General features: G+C 38.1%; 1 protein-coding gene and 1 long non-coding RNA gene across 2 annotated transcripts in view; one reads left to right on the top strand and one right to left on the bottom strand.

The window, feature by feature from the left end:
• Window positions 1–455, bottom strand: part of LOC121385262 — a 74,087-nt gene extending 73,632 nt beyond the window's left edge. The window contains exon 1 of the long non-coding RNA XR_005959518.1: window positions 279–455. This is a non-coding gene — a long non-coding RNA (uncharacterized LOC121385262). The remainder of the gene's footprint in view (window positions 1–278) is intronic.
• The window catches only part of LOC121385261, a 47,377-nt gene extending 36,700 nt beyond the window's left edge, over window positions 1–10,677 (top strand). Inside the window, exon 2 of the mRNA XM_041515867.1 lies at window positions 8,932–10,677. Coding sequence (XP_041371801.1) covers window positions 8,932–9,016 — 85 coding nt within the window. The 3' untranslated portion in view covers window positions 9,017–10,677. The remainder of the gene's footprint in view (window positions 1–8,931) is intronic.
• The last annotated feature ends 14,740 nt before the right edge of the window (window positions 10,678–25,417 follow it).

Below are 25,417 nucleotides of genomic sequence, written 5' to 3'. Positions count from 1 at the left end.
TGTTTAACATGGATGTCCATCATTTCACCCTTAAAATTAGTTGTAATCCATGTAAAAATGCCGCGCGATTCGTTCACAACTCTATATAGCAGCTATATATATGGCAGAAATGCGAATATGAATAAATACTTTTATTTTGATTTGGGCATTTTCGTTTAATTCGGCCAAACTTCAGCCTGCCTCCCTTCAAACATTTGAGCCCGTACGCCTATGTCCACGTCCGACCTGAATGATCCTGATAAACTAAAAAGGAAACAAGCAAGCAAACAAACACGTACCTCTGTTCGTATATCCACTTAACATTTGTAGAAAATGTCGCATCAAAATAGCACAGCAGTTGGCTATTGTCATTAGGTAGTATTACATCCATGGACAGATATTTTACATTTATACACATTTAAAATAAAGATAATGATGCAAAGGGAAACAGCGATTCTGTACGCACATTTTTGAAGTTAAACTATATTGTTTACGTCACGTCAAAGGGCTGTTGACGTCTCTTTGGTAACGTTTACGGTAATGTTCGTAACTTTACGGAAAATGTCGAAATGTGTGGGGGAGGGGGGGGGGCGTGTGTGTATGTTAGAGAGAGAGGGGGGGGGGGGTGGACAGAGATAGAGAGAGAAAGAGCGTGCGAGCGACAGTGTGTTATGATATAGTGAGGCGAGATAGTAATTTTAAGTTGAAGCTACATTATTTTGTTATTCTCACATAATAAACAACACTCTATGTATCAATCGATCTTACGCATAATGTTTCCATAATCAACTCAAGAATAATAATTTTAAAACCCAGACGACAAGAGCGGTTTTGTCGAATAGTCTATGGCTAAATATAGTATGTCACCATCTTCGTGTCTTTGTTCGTTGCCAGTGTGTTGAATGTTCGTTGCCAGTGTGTTGAATGTTCGTTGCCAGTGTGTTGAATGTTCGTTGCCAGTGTGTTGAATGTGTACGCATAAAACAATGAAAGGAAAGGAAAGGAAAGGTTTTATTAAACAACGCACTCAACACATTTTATTTACGGTTATATGGCGTCGAACATATGGTTAAGGACCACACAGATACTGAAAGAGGAAGCTCGCTGTCGCCACTTTCATGGGCTACTCTTCGATTAGCAACAATGATCTTTTACATGCACCATACCATAGACAGGATTGCACATACAAGAGATTTTGATATACCAGTCGTGGTGCACAGTCTAGAAGGAGAAATAGCCCAATGGGCCCACCGACGAGAATCGATCCCAAACTGACCACGCATCAAGCGTGCGATTTACCACTGGGCTACGTCCCGCCCCTGCATAAAACAATGACGTGTGACACTCTCAAAATTCTTCTCTAAAATAGTTGAGTGCGTCGTTAAATAAAACATTTCTTCTTCTTCTTCTTCTTCTTCTTCTTCTTCTTCTTCTCTAAAATATGTTTTATCTACTTGTAAATGGAATTATTCAGCTGCAATTGTTATAGGCAAACAGCTGAAGGGATAAACTTTATATTTCAAAGCAAATATTAATTTTAAAAATATTTGTCGGGAACCGCCATTATTGCAACTTTGACATTAATTTATAATGGTTTCCTAGACTACATTGGCAAACAATTTGTAACATTGTCTGGGCTGAAAACATGCTTTTACTTATTATATGTACAATAATATTGTTAACGGGTGGGATATGGTGCTTATGTAGTCAGATGAATAACATACATAACAAGACAACCCAAGTTTATATACTATCAGGTAAAGCAGGTTTTTCAGGTTACGTTGTAGGTTAACTGTCCATGTAGGACATTCACGTACCAAACGGTTGGAGCCTGTTTGTTTTGTTTAACGACACCGCTAGAGCACATTGATTTATTAATCGTTGGCTATTGGATTTCAAACATCTGTTAATTCTAACATATAGTCTTAGAGAGGAAACCCTCTATATTTCTCTATTAGTAGCAAGTGGTCTTTTATATGCACCGTCCCACAACCAGGATAGGACATACCACGGCCTTTGATATACCAGTCGTGGTGCCCTGGCTGGAGTGAGAAATAGCCCAATGGGCCCACCGACAGGGATCGATCCTAGACCGACCGTGCATCAAGCGAGCGCTTTACCACTGGGCTACATCTTGCTCACTCTCCGGATGGACCCATCCAATTTGCATTATGTAAATACCAGTTTATTTTTAGACACTATATATCATAGTGGCTAGGCTGAGATTCGATCGCATAGACTTTGAGATAAAGCCCGGTTACTGCGCTGCTGCTCTTCTTAAATGTTTAGACTGATAACAAAGAAAATAGTAGTGACACGCTTGTTGTTAATATTCGTGATACTTGTAATTGTGATTGTGACTGGGTCGTACTGTTGTTCATTGGAATGATTTGACCCGATCCAGCCATTGTACATTACTGCCATTCACAACGTACACACGCCAATGTCATATTTGTCCCCCACCCACACACCCACACTACACTCCATGTATCCGTTATGTGCATGTTATAACTAGTCGGGCCCATAGGAACGATATCTGGAGGGGGCATAATCTCTAATAAAAGGGACACACTCTCTAGGTTGGGGGGGGGGGGGACCCATGTATCCGTTATGTACATGTTATAACTAGTCGGGCCCATAGGAACGATATCTGGAGGGGGCATAATCTCTAATAAAAGGGACACACTCTCTAGGTTGGTGGGAGGGGGGGGGGGGGGGGGGACCATGTATCCGTTATGTACATGTTATAACTTGTCGGGCCCCATAGGAACGATATCTGGAGGGGGCATAATCTCTAATAAAAGGGACATACTCTCTAGGTTGGGGGGTGTGGGGGGGACCCATGTATCCGTTATGTACATGTTATAACTAGTCGGGCCCATAGGAACGATATCTGGAGGGGGCATAATCTTTAATAAAGGGACACACTCTCTAGGTTGGGGGGGGGGGGGACCCATGTATCCGTTATGTACATGTTATAACTAGTCGGGCCCATAGGAACGACATCTGGAGGGGGCATAATCTCTAATAAAAGGGACACACTCTCTAGGTTGGGGTGGGTGGGGGGGGACCCATGTATCCGTTATGTACATGTTATAACTAGTCGGGCCCATAGGAACGATATCTGGAGGGGGCATAATCTCTAATAAAAGGGACACACTCTCTAGGTTGGGGGGGGGGGGGGGGACCATGTATCCGTTATGTACATGTTATAACTAGTCGGGCCCATAGGAACGATATCTGGAGGGGGCATAATCTCTAATAAAAGGGACACACTCTCTAGGTTGGGGGGAGGGGGGACCCATGTATCCGTTATGTACATGTTATAACTAGTCGGGCTCATAGGAACGATATCTGGAGGGGGCATAATCTCTAATAAAAGGGACACGCTCTCTAGGTTGGGGGGGGGGGGGGGGGGGGGGGGACCCATGTATCCGTTATGTACATGTTATAACTAGTCGGGGCCATAGGAACGATATCTGGAGGGGGCATAATCTCTAATAAAAGGGACACACTCTCTAGGTTGGGGGGTCGGGGTGGGGGGGACCCATGTATCCGTTATGCACATGTTATAACTAGTCGGGCCCATAGGAACGATATCTGGAGGGGGCATAATCTCTAATAAAAGGGACACACTCTCTAGGTTGGGGGGGGGGGGGGGTGGGGGGTGGGACCCATGTATCCGTTATGCACATGTTATAACTAGTCGGGCCCATAGGAACGATATCTGGAGGGGGCATAATCTCTAATAAAAGGGACACACTCTCTAGGTCGTGGGGGTGGGGGGGTGGGACCCATGTATCCGTTATGTACATGTTATAACTAGTCGGGCCCATAGGAATGATATCTGGAGGGGGCATAATCTCTAATAAAAGGGACACACTCTCTAGGTTGGGGGGGGGGGGACGTAGCTCAGTGGTACAGCGCTCGCCTGATGTGTGTCGATTTAGGATCGATTCCCGTCGGTGGGCCCACTGGGCTATTTCTCGTTCGAACCAGTTCTCCACAACTGGTGTAACAAAGGCCGTGGTAGGTATTATCCTGTCTGTGGCATGGTGTATATAAAAGATCCCTTGCTGCTAATCGAAAAGAGTAGCCCAGAAAGTGGCGACAGCGGGTTTCCTCTCTCAATATATGTGTCGTCCTTAACCATATGTCCGACATCATATAGCCGTAAATAAAATGCGTTGAGTGCGTCGTTAAATAAAACATTTCCTTCCTTTATCTAGTTTGGGGAGAGGGGAACAAGGTAGATTAGTGTCTTTATCTATATTGCGTAGGACAACAAATTGTACAGTTTCATCAAGATGTGGGCACCGGACCCTCTAACCCCGCTAACCTCCCCCCCCCCCCCCCCCCCCCCCCCCCAGTTCCTACAGGTCTGCTATTCCCCGAACGCCGTATATACATCTTTACATATGTTTTGAAACTGAACATATGCATATTTTACTCAAATAAATCTAAGACTTAAACAAGTAACAAGATTTATGTTTATTGATATCATTTTTACATGATGATTCTGTACTATAGGTCTTATGACCCCACCACAACAACCCAACCCACCACACCCACCCAACCCACCCTCTTGCTCAAGCACGTTGTCTTTTTTATTTTGAATATATTTTCCGAGGAAGCATGACTTTGCCTCCTACCCCTCTTTATTTCATTTCAGTTTCGTGCTTATAATCCAATTAAGGTTCAATCACGCTGTCCTGGGCACACACCTCGGCTATCTGGGCTCTCTGTCCAGGATAATGAGTTAGTTGTTAATTGGTTAGTGGTTAGTGAGAGAAGAGGGTGTAGTGGTCTTATACCTAGTCATTGAGTCGTTAAAACTTGCTCTGGGTGGGAGCCGGTACCGGGCTGAGAACCCTGTACCTACCAGCCGTACGTCCGATGGGATAACCACGACACCACCAACGTCGGTACTCCGTTTTAACCTTCGCACGCCACAGTCTAGACGTCCCCTGCTAAAATTCTTGCACACGCGCCTGGTATGTACTTTGTCTGTGACCCCCAGATAACTGCTCTCAATACTTGTTGTTCGAACTACATCTCTCCGCCAAGCGTACGTGCACTTTAGAAGTTGTCTCCATTAGTAACGCAAAAGATCGCTCGTCTAAGCTGTGAGAGGTCGCAGGATCGACGCCCTATCGCAACCTCTGTCACACCACTATGTATTACCATTGCTTGACTGCCTACTAATAGCCGATAATCATCGGCTATTGGAAAACAATAATTTATTTAAAGGCACATTGATTTATTAATCATCGGCTATTCACTCAGTGTATATATTTAAATTTATTCGCCTATGTAACATAGGAAGGGAATTAGCGTCTAGAATGCTACAAAAGAAAGAAAATACAACAAAACAAGAGCAAAACAAAACAAAACAAAACACAGTTAATTTGTATTGTGTTTAACGACACCACTAAAGCACATTGATTTATTAATCATTGGCTATTGGGTGTCAAAAAGTTTGTAATTTTGATATATAGTCTTACAAAGGAAACCCGCTATTTCTTTCTAGTAATAGCACGGAATCTTGTATATGGCATACACCATCACATATACAGGATAGCACATACCACGGCTTTTGATATACTAGTCGTGGTGCACTGGCTGGAAGTAAAAATAATCCAATGGGCCCACTGACGGGGATCGATCCCAGACCGACATCGCATCAGGCGAGTGCTTTACCACTGGACTACGTCCCACCCCTGTGCCCGGGATAGCCAGCTTAAACCGTAATTTGATGTAAACATGAACGTAACTATAAATAAAATGAAATGTCCGTCAGTGCTATCCTGTCTGTGCTATGGTGAATATACAAGATTGTTTACTGTTAATGGAAAAATGTAGCGGGTTTCCTCTCTAAGAGTATATGTCATAAATTACTAAATGTTTAACACCCAGTAGCCGATGATTAATAAATCAATGTGCTCTAGTTGTGTCGTTAAAGAAAACAACTTTAAATAAAAATGAAATGATGTCCGAGATCACGATGAGCTACATTCTACGTCCCTTTCTTACATTTGTTTTAATGTGTTTTCCACCCACCCACCCACACGCCGCCGCTGAGCCGTTTAAATTCATTCTGGGTTGGAGCCTGTACCGGGATGCGAACCCAGTACGCACTGGCCTAAAAGCTGATGGTTTATCTATTACATTTCATTTCAACTTATTTTCATGCTTATATCCAATTACGGTTCAAGCACGTTGTCCTGGCCACACACCTCAGCTATCTGGGCTGTCTGTCCAGGACAGTGGGTTAGTTGTTAGTTGGTTAGTGGTTAGTGAGAGAGAAGAGGGTGTAGTGGCCTTACACCTACCCATTAAGCCATTAAGAACTTGCTCTGGGTTGGAGCCGGTACCGGACTGCGAACTCTGTACCTACCAGCCTGTAGTCCGATGGCTTAACCACTGCTCCACCGAGGCCGGTTATCCATTACATCGTTGAGTTAGGTTCTTGAGTACTAAAGTACCTCGACTGGTTGTGGAAAACGTTCGGTAGAAATTAAATTGAGCGATTTCGCGTTGTTTTAGTGACGCGTCTTAAAACCAATCAACGATACTGAGACACGGCCTTAGGCGATAATAATGAAAATAAGACTTCTCCAGTATTATCTTTGGCAACAAACTTTAAATACTTCCAGTCAACTGAACGTGCTGACCTTCTTGCTAAAATGAAATCTTTGTTGTTGTTGTTGTCATTGTAGGTTTTTCGTTTGAGTTTTTTTAATTAGTTTTTTGGTTTGTTTGGGCTTTTTTATTATTATTATTATTATTATTATTATCTATCTATCTATCTATCTATCTATCTATCTATCTATCTATCTATCTATCTATCTATCTATCTATCTATCTATCTATTTATTTATTTTTCGTGTTATCTTATTTTATCTTATTATTATTATTATTATTATTATTATTATTATTATTATTATTATTGTTTATTTATTTATGTATCTATCTATCTATTTATTTATTTTTCATGTTATCTTATTTTATCTTCTGGGTGGTTTTTTTCCTTTGTTGTATTTAGTTTTTTGTTTTATTTTTGTTTTGTTTTGTTTTCTCCTTTTATTAGTATTCTAGAAGCTGATTTTTTTTCGTTGTTACATAGGTAAACACCTTTATATATAGGGCGGGATGTAGCCCAGTGGCAAAGCGATCGCTTGATGCGCGGTCGCTGGGCCCATTGGGCTATTTCTCATTCCAGCCAGTGCACCACGACTGGTATATCAAAGGCCGTGGTATGTGCTATCCTGTCTGTGGGATAGTGCATATAAAATATCCCTTGTTACTAATGGACAAATGTAGAGGATTTGCTCTCAAAGACTGTCAAAATTACTAAATGTTTGACTTCCAATAACCGATGATTAACAAGTCAACGTGCTCTAGTGACGTCGTTTAACACTATGAACTTTTAAACTTTGTTTTGTTTTGCTCTTTTTTTGTTATATTGTCTTTCTTTTAGCATTCTAGAAGCCAATTCTTGTTTTATGTTACATAGGCAAATACCTTTCAAATATCTACACTAAGTGTGCGTTCATGGATGTCTTTGTACACATGTGTATTCGCTAACAACATTTTAGAATTATGACAGTTCACGCGCGTGCACCAAAGATAGCTAAGACTTATTTCAAATAAAATTTCATATAATTATCACTTTACTTTCCCAGTTAAAAAACACAAAAACACACACACACAAAAAAAACACCCGGGTGTTTTCTTTGATTCATGGGTCATGATACTTTTAAAAACAAAACGTTCATGTGGAATCATACCGATGTCATGTTGCGTGTAGGAGATATCGCTGACACTATAATTTGCGATGTCTCCTGCGATATTCTGCTAGGAGATATCGCTTCTTGTAATCTTGATTGGTCAAATTTTAATCCCAAGAGACTATTTTGTTACGTCACTGTATGTTTCAGCGCGAAACCTATCATTAGTGACGTCACGCCACTGACGTTCTGCTAGTTAACAAGTCTACCGCTGCCACATATAGTGGCATTCAACCCACATTACTGACATCGTTTACAAATGTCGCAAATGAAAATAATGATAATGGATGATAAAATGAATACACACACACACACACACACACACACACACACACACACACACCCCGTGTATTGTGATATAATATGTCAGCACTCGTTGATAAGAGTATAATAGTATAAAAAGCCTCGGCAAGCCTCGGATTTCATACTTATATCAACTCGTGCTGATAAATTATTATATCACAAGACACTCGGGGAGTATCCTCTCTGTATATCATATGCAAGGTGTGCTTTATGTGACTGGATTAATTTATACTTTCCACACGTTTGCTTAAAGTCACTATCTGTTATCTTGCGTGTGGAATACATGTGGATCTACTACAATACCAGCACGAACTGTACATTCAACAGGGTTCGAATTTAACCACGGCACCGACGGCAAGTGTCTTGATTTCCCACCTTACTTGCCGTTGTCAATGACAAAAATATTACCGTGGATCCTTACCTTATTTTTCACCGAACCATTCTCATGTAATCCATGTTTTAGATAAATTTCGAAAGTGCAAAAAATAATAAAATATTTACAAAAGAATGGATGGTTTGACGAAACACTTACCAAAATATGTGAATCGATTTTTAGTAATGAAACACGCATGTAAATCAGTTTAGCTTTGGCTTCACTGAAACTTACTGTGCTGAAAAACAAATTGTTATTAAACCGAAATCAACATTTTCCGTATCCACCAAACAGTAGATGCGACCTCTCACCGGATGTAACGTTCACATAATTTGTAATTTATAGGTAAGAAGCTGATAATAACCGAAACTATTTTACACCGGCTAGTAATTGGAATCAGTGTCTTTAATATAAACAGTATGTTGTCGTTCAATGAAATTTAATATTTAGTTCATTCATTAGTTAATTAAAGATGTTTTCTTGCAGGTTTGACGCAATGGATGAACCAAACGAAGTGCGCAGGCGCAGGAATACGAAACTGAGACGCCAGTTGGGATTATCTTTCCAGTGAAGGTAGCCAAAATGCGACCTTGACTCTGTAAGAGAGAACAATCGATACTAACACTTCAAAAAATTTGCTTTTTCGTTATTCAAGCTACCAACAGAACTTCTATTTTACAAACACTATGATATTTTGCATCCTTCTGACAAAACGGAAGTCACTGCTTAAGTCATAACTAGGCTAAGCCTTCAAGCCTTCAGAAATATTATAATAGTTTTACATGTTTAGGTTTTTAATGTTCAGTTAACAAATAAAATTTGTAACTAAGTATGACTTCAAGAACTGTGTTTATTTTTTGTTATTATTATTCAAGTTACCAACAAAACAAAATTTGGTTTTTCGTTTTGTTTTTTTGTTTTGTTTATTTATTAAATTATTTAATCCAAGTTTGCTACTTCTGTTTGTACTAGTTCCTTCGCAGTATTTGGTATTCACGCTAGAGAATCTCGAAAGTCATTACCATTTAATTAATTTGTTACTGAAAATTTAGTTTTTCTAACTGATCTGTTAAAAAAATTACTGTAAATAGTGTAGGAAACGTGCATCACACACACAGACAGTGCATAGCCGCAGCACATCGCACATCATCACAACAACCCACATCGTACACACTCGAGGCCACGCCACGCCACACACACACACACACACACGTGTACACAAACAAAATTTCGCATATACGTACGTAAACATATACCTGTACATACACGTACACTTACACATACACAAACACATACACGCGTACACATACACATACCCGTGCTCATATAACCACCCGCCAAAGGACACCGACTACACAAATATCATAATACGCACGCTCTATCGAACACACTAGCAGATACATATACGTTCAGACACTCATGTTAAAATAGGAAGTACATGTAAGAATTAGCTAGCTTTTTCTTGACAACAAATACCTGCTATGTTTGTATAGATTATCAAACTGAATTAGTACGTGTGATGTATATGATAGACATTAGTTACAGTATCATGATGGTTTGCTTTCCAGCTTGTAGGTTTGCAAGAAATAAATTATTAAATTAAAGGGATGGTTCAAGGTAAACACAGTTGGTGCATTTTTTAAAAACAGTAAATACTAAAATGATACGTTTGTTTCCAGCTGAGTGATTTGTATGTAGATAATTAAAGTGAGGAGTTTCTTGATTGATTCTCTCTATAAATTGCATAAACCAAATGATTAATGTCATGAGTTCTGTTAGCCGTTGAAATCTTTATAGTATTGTGCGAATTGCACAGAAATTAAATGTTAGGTTTTTTTTTATTTCCAGCTAAAATATCTGTATGTAAGTTGCACCAATAAATTATTAAAGTGATTGATTTGTTTTAATCAGAATCTGGTTTTGGGGTTTTCTTTTCGTTTTTCGTGTGTAAAGTACATCAAACAAAATACTAATTAGTAGATATGTTTTAAAATATTTTGTTGATTCAGTTGCAACAATATTATAGTAGTAATTACTAAACATAATACTTTCTTTCATTTGGAATATTTTATGTATAACTTACATGAATTAAACTATTACATTGTGCGGTTTCAGTTCAAATTCTGTTTGTGTAAACTGTACTGGATTATTAAAATGGTAGTTTGTTTCCAAATTTTAAATTCTGTTTGTGTAAACTGTACTGGATTATTAAAATGGTGGTTTGTTTGAAAATTGTTGTCTGTTTGTTTGTTTATTTGTAGTTCAGCGATTTGCAACTAGTTTAATGCTAGTCTCAGACTGTCAACCGTCACGACGGAGTCGGCAAACTCGACATTTGCGTTGTAATTTCCTCAAGTCCCGACTTACAACGGGTGTGCTCAGATTAACAACTAAACGGTCGTAGGAGTTGTATACGATCAGAATGATATTGTAGGAGTGCTTAGACTAGCAAGTGGACTGTCGTAGAAGTCGTGAGATAGGCGAATTAGCCAACATCGTTGTGGCAGTTGGTAGTCTGACCCTAGCATAAGGTTCGGTGAGTCTCAGGCACAATCGCCTTTGAATGATTTTGTCTCTCCCCCCCCCCCCCCCCATGCTCGACTGCTTGTACACCAAAGTCAGTGGTATATAGTGTCCTGTCTATGGGAAAGTGCATATACAAATCCTTTGTTGCATTTTGGTAGGAGTAGTGTATGTTGCCATTGTGGGTTTCCTTCCTCGACCAACAATACTTGACAATTGCTATTGATTTTATGCTCATCGGGGTATGAAAATATTGGGCTATTACTCGCCCTAGCCAGTGAACTACGACTGGTATATCAAAGACCGTGGTATGTGCTATCCTGTCTGTGGGATGGTACATATAAAGGATCTCTTGCTACTAGTGGAATGCCTTCATTTTAAAATGCAGCAATTAAGGTGTAGGGAAATGATCTTATCAATGGTGATTGGATGCCCTCGTAAAGGCTGGAGTGACAGACTCCCTTCCTAAAAGCTGCTAATGTGACATGTCCATCATCCTACAGCAGAAGGTATCTATGATTTAGTATAGCCCTTGTCGATCAAACACTGGTGCAGTCACAGTGCTGATTCAAGTCCCATGTCCAGTTTTATTTTCCAGTTCTGCGGTCGAAAAAAAGTAATGCACTTCCTCCGAGTAATGTAAGACGCCAACTCCCTGTTACACGTGTGTATTCTGAACATTGCATCAGCACAGACTATAGTCCGTCCCACCCTCCTAAAAAAATGTGGGTTTTTTTAATAATTTCAGTTTGGTTTGACGTATGAAAAAAAACGTCTTTTGGAAATAACAATTTGTTTTTAATTATTTGTGTGTGCAATTTAGAATGCAGTCGTCTCAGAAATATATAACTTGTTTTAAAGGGACATTCCTGAGTTTGCTGCTATTTTTAAGATGTTATCGACTAACAGAGACTTTTTAACGATTGTAATCACATATAAAATATATTTTTCTGCATAAAATATTAGTGGCTGTATATTAAACGTGTTTCTGATCATTCTAATATTTGTACTAGGTTAAATTTTATTTTATTCCTAAAAAAACTCAGAAATATATTGAATATACAGACACTGATATTCTATACAAGAAAATATATTTAATATGTAAGTTAATCGTAGAAATATTTTATTAGTTGGAAACATCTTACAATGCAGCAAACTCGGGAATGTCCCTTTAAGTAAAGTCCTTAGTATAAAAAAGCGTTCCCTTTGGGGCGGACTATAGGAAAGAAAGAAATGTTTTATTTAACGACGCACTCAACACATTTTATTTACGGTTATATGGCGTCAGACATATGGTTAAGGACCACACAGATTTTGAGAGGAAACCCGCTGTCGCCACTACATGGGCTACTCTTTCCGATTAGCAGCAAGGGATCTTTTATTTGCACTTCCCACAGGCAGGATAGCATAAACCATGGCCTTTGTTGAACCAGTTATGGATCACTGGTCGGTGCAAGTGGTTTACACCTACCCATTGAGCCTTGCGGAGCACTCACTCAGGGTTTGGAGTCGGTATCTGGATTAAAAATCCCATGCCTCGGCTGGGATCCGAACCCAGTACCTACTAGCCTGTAGACCGATGGCCTAACCACGACGCCACCGAGGCCGGTCGGACTATAGCCGAATTTAAATTCATTTTCCTGATTTGGGGACACTTAGTAAGTGTCTATATCCAATTAAGGTTCAAGCACGTCTCTCCCGGGCACAATCTCTGACTTCGCCAGTGACTGGGTCCGGCACACAAGCGGTGCGTGTGTGTGGTGAGGTTTGGAGTGTGTAGAGTTTACAATGGGCAGAAATCTTGATAATAACAATTAGTGAAAAAGTTAATAGAATTTAAACAATAAAATAAAAAGTTAACAAGCCAAAAATAAAAAGAATCGACTGCTCGGCCGCATATTTATATAATTTGGAACATTTTAGTATGACAGTCCAAAAATGAATAAGAGAAAGAAGAGAGGATCGGACTATTTAATAATATTTTTAAAACAAAGAAGTAATTTCGACATAAACTTTTGAAAGGTCTAAAAGTTTAAAGTCCGATCTATATCTCCACGTGTGTGGCCTCGTTAAGGCCGTTAAGGAAAGGAAATGTTTTACTTAATGACGCTCTGAACGCATTTTATTTACAGTTATATGGCGTCGGGCATATTGTTAAGGACCACATAGATATTGAGAGAGGAAACCCGTTGTTTCCACTTCATGGGCTACTTTTTTCGAACAGAAGCAAAAGAACTTTTATATGCATCATCCCACATACAGGATAGTACACAGCACAGCCTTTGCTACACCAGTTGTGGAGCACTGGCTGGAACGAGAAAAGCCCAATTGGCCCACCGACGGGAATCGATCCTACATCGATCGCGCATCAGGCGCATGTTGTAGGGACGAGTGACAGTCATGAGATGTGGAAGGTGTAGTGCTGAGCTGAAATACAGATCTTGAGAAGCCGGATCCGTCTGAACGAGAGAATATCAGATGATCTAATGATGATCAAATCCCAATTCTCCCTGCGAATCTTGGGCTATTGTTATCCAATACTAGTAACACGTCGTGACAGCTTCGGAAAATAAAACTTCCAATATTTAACATTATAGCGAATATTATTATATATAATTATTTTTGAATTTACGAGACGTTTGTAAAGAAAAGCTACCGAGGTCATTGGTAATGGCCGACTCATTTTTGTATTATAAAACGTAAACTGCAATGACGGAAATATATTTTAGTAAAGAAAAGGTAACAAAGAAATAATTAATATCATATATAATATGAATGGAAAAAATAATTAATATCATGAATATTTAATGTTGATGTTGTTTCTTTTGTTAATTCTGTTGAAGTATACTATTTATGGATGTCATTACATTCATATATGGTGGTGTGTACGGGGTTTAAAAAACCGAAACAACATCCACACACGTGTGACCAGGACGTAGTCGGATATAGCTTAAAACCTCGACGTGTGAGGGGTCCTGGGAACGTTCCTCACCGAAGTCCTCTGTTAAAGGGACTGCCTCATGTTTCTTCCCATTGTTAACATGTTGTCGACTGACACGTTTTAACTACTAAAAGTACGTATTAAATGGGGCGGGGTATAGCCCAGTGGTAAAACGCTGTCTTGATGCGCGCTCGGTCTTGGATCGATCCTCGTCGGTGGACCCATTATGTTACTGCTGTTTCCAGCCAGTGCACTACGACTGTATGCTCTATCCTATCTGTGGGGTGGTGCATATAAAAGAGTCATTGCTACTAATGGAACTCAAATAGCTTCTTTTTTACGTTCCATAAACCGGTCCAAATCACGCGCCAAAATAATTCACGAAATTGCGCAAACATATGTCGAAAATAGCAAATGTTTGACATCCAACAACCGATCATTAATAAATAAATGTGTTCTAGTGGTATCTTTAAACAAAACAAATTTTAATTTTTACATATTAAATGTTTGTTTCTTCATAAATTACAAACGACTATTTGTTTGTTTTTCGTGTTGTTTTTCGTTTCGTTTTGTTTTGTTTTGTTTTGTTTATTTTTCTTTTAACTGGGAAATCAAATCCACTATATTAACATTAAGACGAAAAGAAACAAATTGTGTATACATTGAATATACAGATAGAGATATTCTAAACAAGAAACTACATTTAGCATGCAATACTAGTCGCTGAAAGATTTTATTTGCGTGAAACATGTTACAATGACAGATATTTCATTCATTTCAACTTATTTTCTTGCTTATATCCAATTAAGGTTCAAGCACGCTGTCCTGAACACACATATAGGTTATTTGGGCTGTCTGTTCAGGACAGTGGGTTAGTTGTTAGTTGTTAGTGGTTAGTGGTCAGTGAGAGAGAAGAGGGTGTAGTGGTCGTACACCTACCCATTGAGTCATTAAAACTCGCTCTGGGAGAGAGCCGGTACCTACCAGCCTTATATCCTATGGCTTGACCACGTCACCACCGAGGTCGGTGATGAGATGGGAAACTCTTTTTACGTGAACATATCCCGAAGGTTCAGGCAAGCCCACCCCAGTCTTAGCCTCTAACTTCGCCAGTGACCAATTTCAGGGCAGGAGGGGGGAGGGGGAGTCTGAGGTGGGCAGAATTTGGAAAAAGTTACCAAGTCTGGGAAAATTAGAGAGGCCGGTATGACAGCAAATCCAGCACGGTCTCTATATAGTTTCTTCTGTTTGACGATACTATTAGAGCACTTTGATCAATCAAACCGCGGCTATTGAATGTTTGATGAATGAATGAATTAATGAAAAAATGAACAAACGGACGATTGGTTAAGTGGATTCATATTTCATAATAGTAACTAAATGCTAATGTTTTGGGCTTTTTAAATATAGTTATAGGAAACACTTTGATTTACCTCACTATAAAAAAGAGATAGATATGGTAGTTTTAAAAGACGCTATCAAATGCTGTGTACGGCAACACACCACCATTGGTCGTGTCGTTACTTGCTGTAGCAGCTTAATATAGTCTGGTTTAGGAAATAGTTCCTCATAAAAAAATCATAAATACTACAAAATTCTGATACTCTTTTTGAAATATTTCTTTGATGATTACACGTAGTTGACTTCTGTAGTATTTAAATGACCCATTGGTTTGAAGTAACTTGTTATTTGTAGTACTAACTGATAACAAATATGTGTGGTATGGTGCCACTTGTATAACAGCAACACGGGGCGGTGGTCGGGCATAGGGGCCATTAATTGAAACATTTCGTGGTCGACCTATGTTGATTTTATACACAGCACATGTCAGTTGAGAGCACTCCCTAAAACTAGTAGTCACATGACCCTCTCGACAGCGTTCTATTTTCACAGAATATATTGACATAGAAATTGTATTACACTGTATGAAGTAATTAATGGTGGTGTGTAACCGAAAACAGCAATACCACAAACATTATTTATTTATTTATTTATTTATTTATTTATTTATTTATTTATTTTCTTATTTATTTATGTATTTATTTATTTATTTATTTATTTAAATAAATGAAATATTGAAATAACAAACAGGAAGATGGATGGACGGACACTCCAGCACACACCAAAAAAAAATGTGTTGACTATAGAATATCTTACGACAGTGGGTATAGAAATACTTTCATTTACGTTACTTTAAGAAGATATCTATGTTTGTTTTCAAAATTAGTACAAAATGTTGTAGAAATATAAATACCACAGGTATCTTTATTTATTTATTTATTTATTTATTTTCAATTTTTATTTTTTATTTTTTGTTTACATTTTATTCATTAAAATAAGGGAGGCGGGACGCAGTCCAGTGGTAAAGCACTCGCCTGATGCGCGGACGGTTTGAGATCGATCTCCGTCGGTGGACCCATTGGTCTATTTCTCGTTCCAGCCAGCGCAACACTGGTATATCAAAAACCGTGGTATGTGCTATCCTGCCTGTGGGATGGTGCATATAAAAGATCCCTTGCTACTAAAACAAAACTGTAGTTGATTTCCTCTTTAAGACAATATATTAAAATGACTAAATGCTTGACATCGAATAGCCAATGATTAATAAAACAATCAAACTTCATTAAAAAAGAAAATCTTTCAAAATGTTCAGTTCCGCCGGCATAGTCCTAAACGTTACGCACAGTCATTGCACATTGACATTCTTTAGACTAGACTCAAATGTGTGTGTGTGTGCGGGGGGGGGGGGGGGGGGGGTGTCCTTTAAAATAAAGGAAAACAAAGAGTCTTTGCTTAACGAGACCCAAGCATATTTTTAACTGTACGTCTATCAGGCCAATATAACTGTCGGACAAGATTACAATATTAGCCTGTATTTGACCGGTGTTATCAACAATCTTTAATAAGTTTATGCTTCTGTATATTACCTATACATTTTTTATGCATGCATCTTAATCTCTAAATAACAGGCTGTAACATATACATTATTTGGAAATCTAAGTAAAATGTATCACAAACATAACTGTTTTGAGTTATATGATATTGTGACGGTACATGCTCTTAATTTCATTTCGCCTGTGGCGATATTAATTGTTTTAGAAGACCGTATGCAGTTCCAAATGCACTTAGCCCAGATTGGCAACTTGTTACGTAATACCTTCGCGCGACCGTGCATTCCAATATGCCCTTAGTCCAGAGGTGGAGGCCAGGTGGCAAGTAGTTACGTAATTCCTCCGCGAGTGCGGTTTTTACAACCGTGATTTTGGCGACTGGCGACAGAATGTCGGGTCATCTAAGAAAATATACCGACTCTGGGAGAGGTGGAAATATCAGATGATACGTGAGGTGCCGCGATGTACCCCCAGGCGATATTCGCTGTCTCTGAGAGTTTTGAATAAATAGCTAGGGTTTTAGAGATATCGGGGGAAACATTTGGAAGTATCCAGGGGAACGGACGTCGTCCACTGAACGATCTATATTAGTTCAGACGGGACTTTGGTAAATATATATTTTCTGCTCTGTGTATAACCTTGATGTGATTGATGTGACTTTAAATATTTTAATACTGTATTATACCAATATTATTTAGACTGTGCTGCCGGTCATCTGACGCAGTAATCTGTAGGCTCACTGTCCTAAATAATTATAAAAAGATTAACCAGTCATCCTAGAGGACCTAGGTAAACTGTAGGTTATTGTCTTTATTGTGATAGGTACCAGTATTAATTCTGTGTTACAAGGTTACTGAATGAGTAGTTAAGGGTTAATTAAAAATTAACCAGTTAGGAATAGAGTTGTAATTCCTTTATTAGTTAAGTTCTCCTGGAAGCGTTTCTCAATTATCACACGTTATTGAACGAGTAGTAAGGGTTAATTAAAAATTAACCAGTTAGGAATAGAGTTGTAATTCCTTTATTAATTAAGTTCTCCTGGAAGCGTTTCTCAATTATCACACGTGTGGGTGTTGTGTCACGGTGAAGTGATTAGAATATTGTGTAAACTAGACATCTAGAGATTAACTAATTAAGTGACCAGTTCTGGGTTGTTATTATTTGATGTTGTTAATTAACTACTGCGGCAGTACATTTGTCAGCGTAGGTTAATACAGATTCCAAAGTGTATTGTGTTTTTGTTGTGTTTTCTAGTGAACTAAACGTGCTTAATAATATATACTTTATATAAGATCGTATCTCTGATCATACCTAGAGACGAGCCACAGCGGATATAACTGCCTGTTACAGAGAGATCTAATAGATATACAGTTAGGAGAGATATTTTGATAATCGTGTTTCATCCAGTTACGGGTATTATAGGATCCCCGTGACAGATATTAAGTCATACTCGTCATCTAAATAATAATAATACATGTCGATTAGAAGCAAAATATTGTCTTGCAAGGACCTATGTGATTTCAAATATCGCAAGGCTCAGACTACCAACTGCCAGCAGAAAGTTGGCCAACTCGACGGTTGCGTTGTAATTTCAATAACTCCTGACTTCCGACGAGTACCTTCAGACTAACAACTGGGTGTCGCATTGACTTGCTATGCGCGCTCATAGTCTGGTCGTTGAAGGGTTTGACCCGGATTTGTTTTTTTTTTATAGAAATTATTTTGATATTCGAAGCGCATTTCCTGGTAGAACAACATATCAAAAATCCGCTTTGGGGAAGCGATTGAATTTGTTGTCACAATTAGTACTATCTCAGTGTAATTGTGTATACTACTAACGACGTTGCTCAAGTCTTTGGAGACTACCACCTTCAATGAATACAAAGGCTATATAAGTGGAACGTCGTACACTAGTCGGAATCATGATAGTAATTATTTTTCGTGTAGAAATGTAGTTCCATTTTTTATGCTTCCCTTCATGACCGGGCATGAAATGGGGCCCCATAACATGAGTTAACTGGAATACTGGTATTAAATATGAGCGCGAGACAATGTTGTTAAAGTTCAATTCGTCGTCAATGGAGTGAACAGGCAGGACCTGGATGCAAGGGCGGATCCAGGAAATATTTTGGAGGAGATGGCTAAAGGAATAAGGACGCATGGACCAACGCATAAAAGCGCAAACCTGATTTTTTTTTTTTTAAAGCCGACAAAATTGACACATGAATATATTTAAGGGAAACGGGTCGCCTGCTCTCCCCTCCCACAAACCTCTAGGACTGGACCTAACTAAATCCACCCTTAATTTATGCGGATTGAAATCTAAAGCACAAGTCTTAATCCGTTAATATATGGCTCATTGTATATAAAAAAATAACTTATTTATATTTTTAAAATAAGTTACTTTACCAGGCGCGGATTCAGGTGTGTATCCTATCCCTGTCACCTTTAAAGTGCTACAAAGATCAATGGATGAACATATAATGAATTCATTTGATTTTAGTGGGTGCAGATACATGTATACTATATTTGTCGGATAGCCAGGTTTTTTTTGTTTTGTTTTGTTTGTTGTTTGTTTTGTTTTGTTTTGTGGGGTTTTTTTTGTTGTTTTTTTGAAAATGTTAACAGGTGCGGGATTTGGGCAGGGGTTAAGAAATTAATTTTATATTTTATATAAGATGAAAAAACTTCTATTAGTGTTAACCCACACCCATTAGGAAATTGATATCCGTGCCTGGTTGGTGTACTTTGGAATACTATAGGTGTTGGGGTTTTTTTTAAGTTGTGCCCTCATATATATATATATATATATATATATATATATATATATATATATATATATATATATATATATATATATATATATATATATATATTTAAATAATATTAAATAATTCCAGACTTCAGTAGTTCTTCATCGTTTTATTGCTACAGCTCTGTTTCGTATGGTCAAATAATGACCACACTCTTCAGGCAATATTAACGAATACTGTTAAAAACGTTTGCGACTGATGACGTCACAACATCAGTTGATGTATGACGTAATTCTCGACAACTATATCGCGTCACCAAGAAAGTTTTGAGAATTCAGGGTCCATATTTTCGAAGCTATCTTAACCTACGAAATCGTGAAATCATCGTAAGCTATGACGTCACTATGGCGTGCATTGTAGTGACGTCACAACCTACGACGGTTTTACGATTTCGTAGCGCTAAGATGGCTTCGAAAATATGGGCCCAGGTCTTATGCTGGCACTTGGTACAGTTAGGTGACATCAGTGTTACTGTAAAGTATGTAAAGCCACCCCAAAAGAAATTGAAAAAACAAAACAAGAAGTCAACAAAGTATTTCAATCAAACGGCCTAAAAATCACAATAGAAGCAAACAAGAAAATCGTAAACTTCTTAGACGTAACCTTCGACCTCACAAATGGGCACTTCAAACCATACATGAAACCCAACAAGAAATTATTATACGTCCACCATCAAAGTAACCATCCTCCGACAATACTAAGAAACATCCCAGCAAACATCAACAAGAGACTAACAAGCATCTCATCTAGTGAAGAAATATTTAAGGAAGCCATAGCCACCTACCAAAAAGCAATCACAGAAAGTGGATACGATTACAAACTTACATACAACCTGCAACCAAATCAACCTTCAAGACGAAAGAATCGAAAAAGAAACATCACATGGTACAATCCTCCATGGGACTCTAACGTCAAAAGCAACATCGGGAAAACGTTTTTAAACACAATCGACAAATGCTTCACTAAGAACCACCCATTACACAAGATCTTTAACAGGCATACACTCAAACTTAGCTACTCATGCATGCCAAACATTAAAAACACCATCTCATCCCACAACAAGAAAATACTATCGGATGCAACAACGACGCCAGCACAGCAACCAAAAAAAAAGTGTGCAACTGTAGAAAGACACCCGAATGCCCACTCGACAGAAAATGCCTCCAATACAACGTGGTGTACCAAGCAACAGTGACAACAAAATTAAACACAGAATCATACGTAGGGCTAGCAACCAATTTCAAAGAACGATACAGAAACCACACGGCATCCTTCCAACATGAAAACAAAAGAAATGAAACAGAGCTGTCAAAACGCATATGGAACCTGAAGGACAATAACAAATCCTTCCACATAAAGTGGAAGGTACTCAAAAAATGCCAACCCTACAGTAACATAAATAAGAAATGTGACCTATGCCTTTACGAAAAGTTTATCATAATATGTCAGAAACACCTGTGCAGCCTGAACAAACGCAATGAATTCGTTCTCAAAAACATCAGTAACACCGATGTCACCTAACTGTACCAAGCGCCAGCATAAGACCTGAATTCTCAAAACTTTCTTGGTGACGCGATATAGTTGTCGAGAATTACGTCATACATCAACTGATGTTGTGACGTCATCAGTCGCAAACGTTTTTAACAGTATTCGTTAATATTGCCTGAAGAGTGTGGTCATTATTTGACCATACGAAACAGAGCTGTAGCAATAAAACGATGAAGAACTACTGAAGTCTGGAATTATTTAATATTATTTAATATTACTGCTCCTGACAAGATGAGCGCTCTTTGTAAAACCATTCATCAAAGTTAAAATTATATATATATATATATATATATATATATATATATATATATATATATATATATATATATATGTGTGTGTGTGTGTGTGTGTGTGTGTGTGCGTGCGTGCGTGCGTGCGTGTGTGCGCGCGTGTGTGTGTGTGTGTGTCTTATTATTCTTCAACTGAATTTACAGCCAAGATTGTATGTTTGATGTATCCAAACACCAATATTTGACACAATCATCGTCTTGTTCCCAGCGGTCCACGCATTAATAATGTAGATACATACATATGTATATGTATGCGTGTGTATGTGTGTGTATATATATATATATATATATATATATATATATATATATATATATATATATATATATATATATATATATATACCATGTGCGTGTTTTAAATATTTATGTACGTCGTTCATAGAAAGTGTGTTGTTGTTTTTTTGCGTGAGAGAAAGATAAATGGATAGCTACATTGATTAGATATGTAGTGAGAAAGAGAGAGAGAGAGAGAGAGAGAGAGAGAGAGAGAGAGAGAGAGAGAGAGAGAGAGAGAGAGAGAGAGAGAGAGAGAGAGAGAGAGAGAGGGAGAGAGAGAGAGAGAGAGAGGCGGGGATGGAGAGGGGGTGGGGGTGGGTTGAGGTGGGGTTTGCAAGCCAGTACCCTAAAGTATTATATTATGTTGTTTTATTATTTTTATGTACACAACCCATGTTTTACCCTTGGCATGTGTTTTTGTAATTGTAAACAAGGGGCTGGCAATAAAACTTGTAAACAAAACAAAACAAAAAATAATAATAATAAAAAAATTTGACACAATATATATCCTTTGATAGATTAGGATTCATATCCTTCGTGCTGTTTACAATCTGCAGAGAAGCTATGTCGATTCAAAATAATTTATTAAGTAAACAATATATCAAGAGATTATTGTTCCACTTTAGTCACGAATGGTATAATCGTAAACTGTTATACAATTTTGCGACAAGAGCATACATTATTTCCAACACTCCAGCAAACCCTCTGATGCTGCATCCAATTCTCTTGTAATTGACATTTTTGACACCATCACTTGAGGTCCAAGCCATTGTTTGTAAGTTTACCCCGGTAGGTGAACCGGTAAACTGTCTGTAAGTGGAAGATTCTAGGGCCCAAGCGATTCTTTGCTTGATGATACAGTCTCAATGGATTTAGCATGTCATAAACTGTTCATGATATCATCTGTCATCTATAATCGGATAACAGATTTACCTTCATGTTTGAAATATCTCCACCTTTTCCTAATTCTACTCTGTTGCTCGTTATCTCTTGTTGACATACCTGCTCATACCCATCATAAACAACGCAACTCTGTCGACTGAATGTTGTACTTGTTTCCTTCGCCCATGTACTAAAACTTTCTAAAGAATCAATTTGCTAATTTAGGACTACATTTATTTAACTAGATGTTGAGGTTTAACGTCCCATGGGCATCAACGAAACTGAATAGACTCTTGGATGAAGACTTGTTATTTCCTTCCTTTCTTTCTATGTGCATACTATTATGTTTTAGCGTGTTCGTACTGTGTCGCCAATGTAATGAACTTAAACCTTGCCATATTCTAGCTCAATCAAGAGTACTGTAGATCCTATATTATGTTAGTAATACTATAGCAGAACCTGTGTTTTGTCCATCAAATGTGATATGTTCCCACTGAACAGATTGTAATATTATAAAAGGCTACTAATTTTTAAAATTATACAAATTATGCTATTTCGTCGGTTTATCTGTGCATGTCAATCTGTTGATATGTAATAACCAGTTTTAAGGGATTGAATTTTGTAGTCGATAGAATAGTTAAAGGAGTCAGATGCATGCAATATACCTCAAGTGGTTATACAAAGACAAACTAATTAGGCACTCGTGGCCAGAAATAAGGAGTGGACGCTTGGACCCCTATCTAAATTCACGTCTGGAAACCTATGTACATGTTTGAAAAGTATATTGGGTATAAATTTCAAACGTGTTTTCAGTTTGTCAATGGCAGAAAAAAGTGTAGGTTCATATTTATTTAAAGTAATCAGAAATGTATTAAATAAATGCTGTCTCCTTCTAGTTGCGGCTAAAATATTTTGATAAAGAAAACAACAATAATAATACAGATAATAAAGAAATCATTGCACTCGTGTATGAGTTGTACTGATTTTACGAAACTCGTGTCAATATTCATGTATTAACCTCGCTCTCTCTCGCGCAATACAAAAGTCCTGCCACTCGTTTCGTAAAATCAGTACGACACACAAGCTCGTATAATAATCTCTATAGATATTCATATTCTAAGCAAGACAATTCAAGTATATTTTTGTTTTAATTATTAAAAAAGGCTATATTTGTAGGAAATATATATGTCATAGGGAATACAAACTGAAAATACTATATTCAAAAAGCTGTCTTTAAACAGTATAATACATGAAAATGTTCGATTAATTAGCAGCTTTATAAACTACAATTATTACGGTTTCGTTGTACCGTGACCTTTTATAACACGCTGATGTTCTGTGATGTTCTTATATACACTTAAGGCCACCGCAGACCTTTGCAACATTGTTGCATGCAATTGAAATTGCATGATTGCATGCAACTTTTTTCTCGTTGCACTGATCCGCACACACATGCGACAACCAGCAATTTTTGTCTAGCAGTGATGACGTGACAGGCAAAATGGCGGTTTTCCCCGTATTTGTTTGGACGGTGGTGATCGAGTCATGTTCTACATCATATTTTTTATGACGTAGAAAAGTGAATTTACGTAAAGTAGCACTGAAGTCGTCCCGCATAGAATATAACCACAATTTGTGTATAAAAACTATATAAACATCCTGGTATTACCCAGTGCAGATTCATCTCTGCAAGACACATCTCCCTTTTAGCCATGTTGCTATATTCAGGGGATGCTGTGTCAAAATGACATGGTATTGTCTACCACATCACCACTAATTCACACATGCTGCTGGAGGCTGCCATTTTGAGTCATGTGATCACTATCTATCCGTTCATTGGCAGTTTAAATTATTGCGTCAACGTTTTGTTGCATTGCGACAGCGTGCAATTAGATGCAATTACATGCAATAAAATCAAACATGTTTGATCGGAGCAATTTTAGTTGCATGCAACAAAAATTGCATCGCAGGTCAGAGCACACGATGCAACGACGTACGATTTTTGTTGCATGCAAAAAAAATTGCACCTTGTTGCAAAGGTCTGCGGTGGCCTTTAATTACCATTGTATTTCCAGTCGCCGCGCATTAGTTAAATGACGTCACACCTAACGTCACTTGGGATATTTTGTTTATATTTCCTAAAATTTCTTAAAATATTAACAAAAGTTTATAAAAAAAAATAAGGGAATTTTAGCTGATTTTGGATATTATGTTGTACAAAACGCAACACTTGGTGATGATAGCATCATTTCTATACCATTTTCCCCCGGGTTCGACCACTTTTCCATCTTCAACGACCAGACTATCAGACTAACAACAAACTAGAATAAAAAAGTTTGTTTTGTTTAACGACACCACTAGAGCACATTGGTTTATTAATCATCGGTTATTGGATGTCAAACATTTGGTATTTTTTTCTTATAGTCTTAGAAAGGAAACCCGCTACATTTTTCCATTAGTGGGCTACCAAGAATTGTTTTATATGCACCATCCCACAGACAGGATAGCATATACCACGGATTTTGATATACCAATCCTTGTGCATTGGCTGGAACGAGAAATAGCCCAATGGGCCCACCGACGGGGACCAATCCCAAACCGTCCGCGCATCAAGCGAGCGCTTTACCACTGGGCTACGTGTCACCCAGATAGAATCAAAGTACCGTGATGTGTCTTTAGCTGAACACTGTTATATTATAACCAGTTATTATGAAAGCATGATCTTTTTGAGGAATAATGGACGCAGTTAAATTATTATTAACGGCAGTGCCAGTCGGTTGTAGAGATAAATCAACATGCAACGTATAC

Source organism: Gigantopelta aegis, chromosome 11 (assembly GCF_016097555.1).
Source record: "Gigantopelta aegis isolate Gae_Host chromosome 11, Gae_host_genome, whole genome shotgun sequence".
Taxonomy (NCBI): Eukaryota; Metazoa; Mollusca; class Gastropoda; order Neomphalida; family Peltospiridae; genus Gigantopelta; species Gigantopelta aegis.
This window is presented reverse-complemented; position numbering and strand designations above follow the sequence as displayed.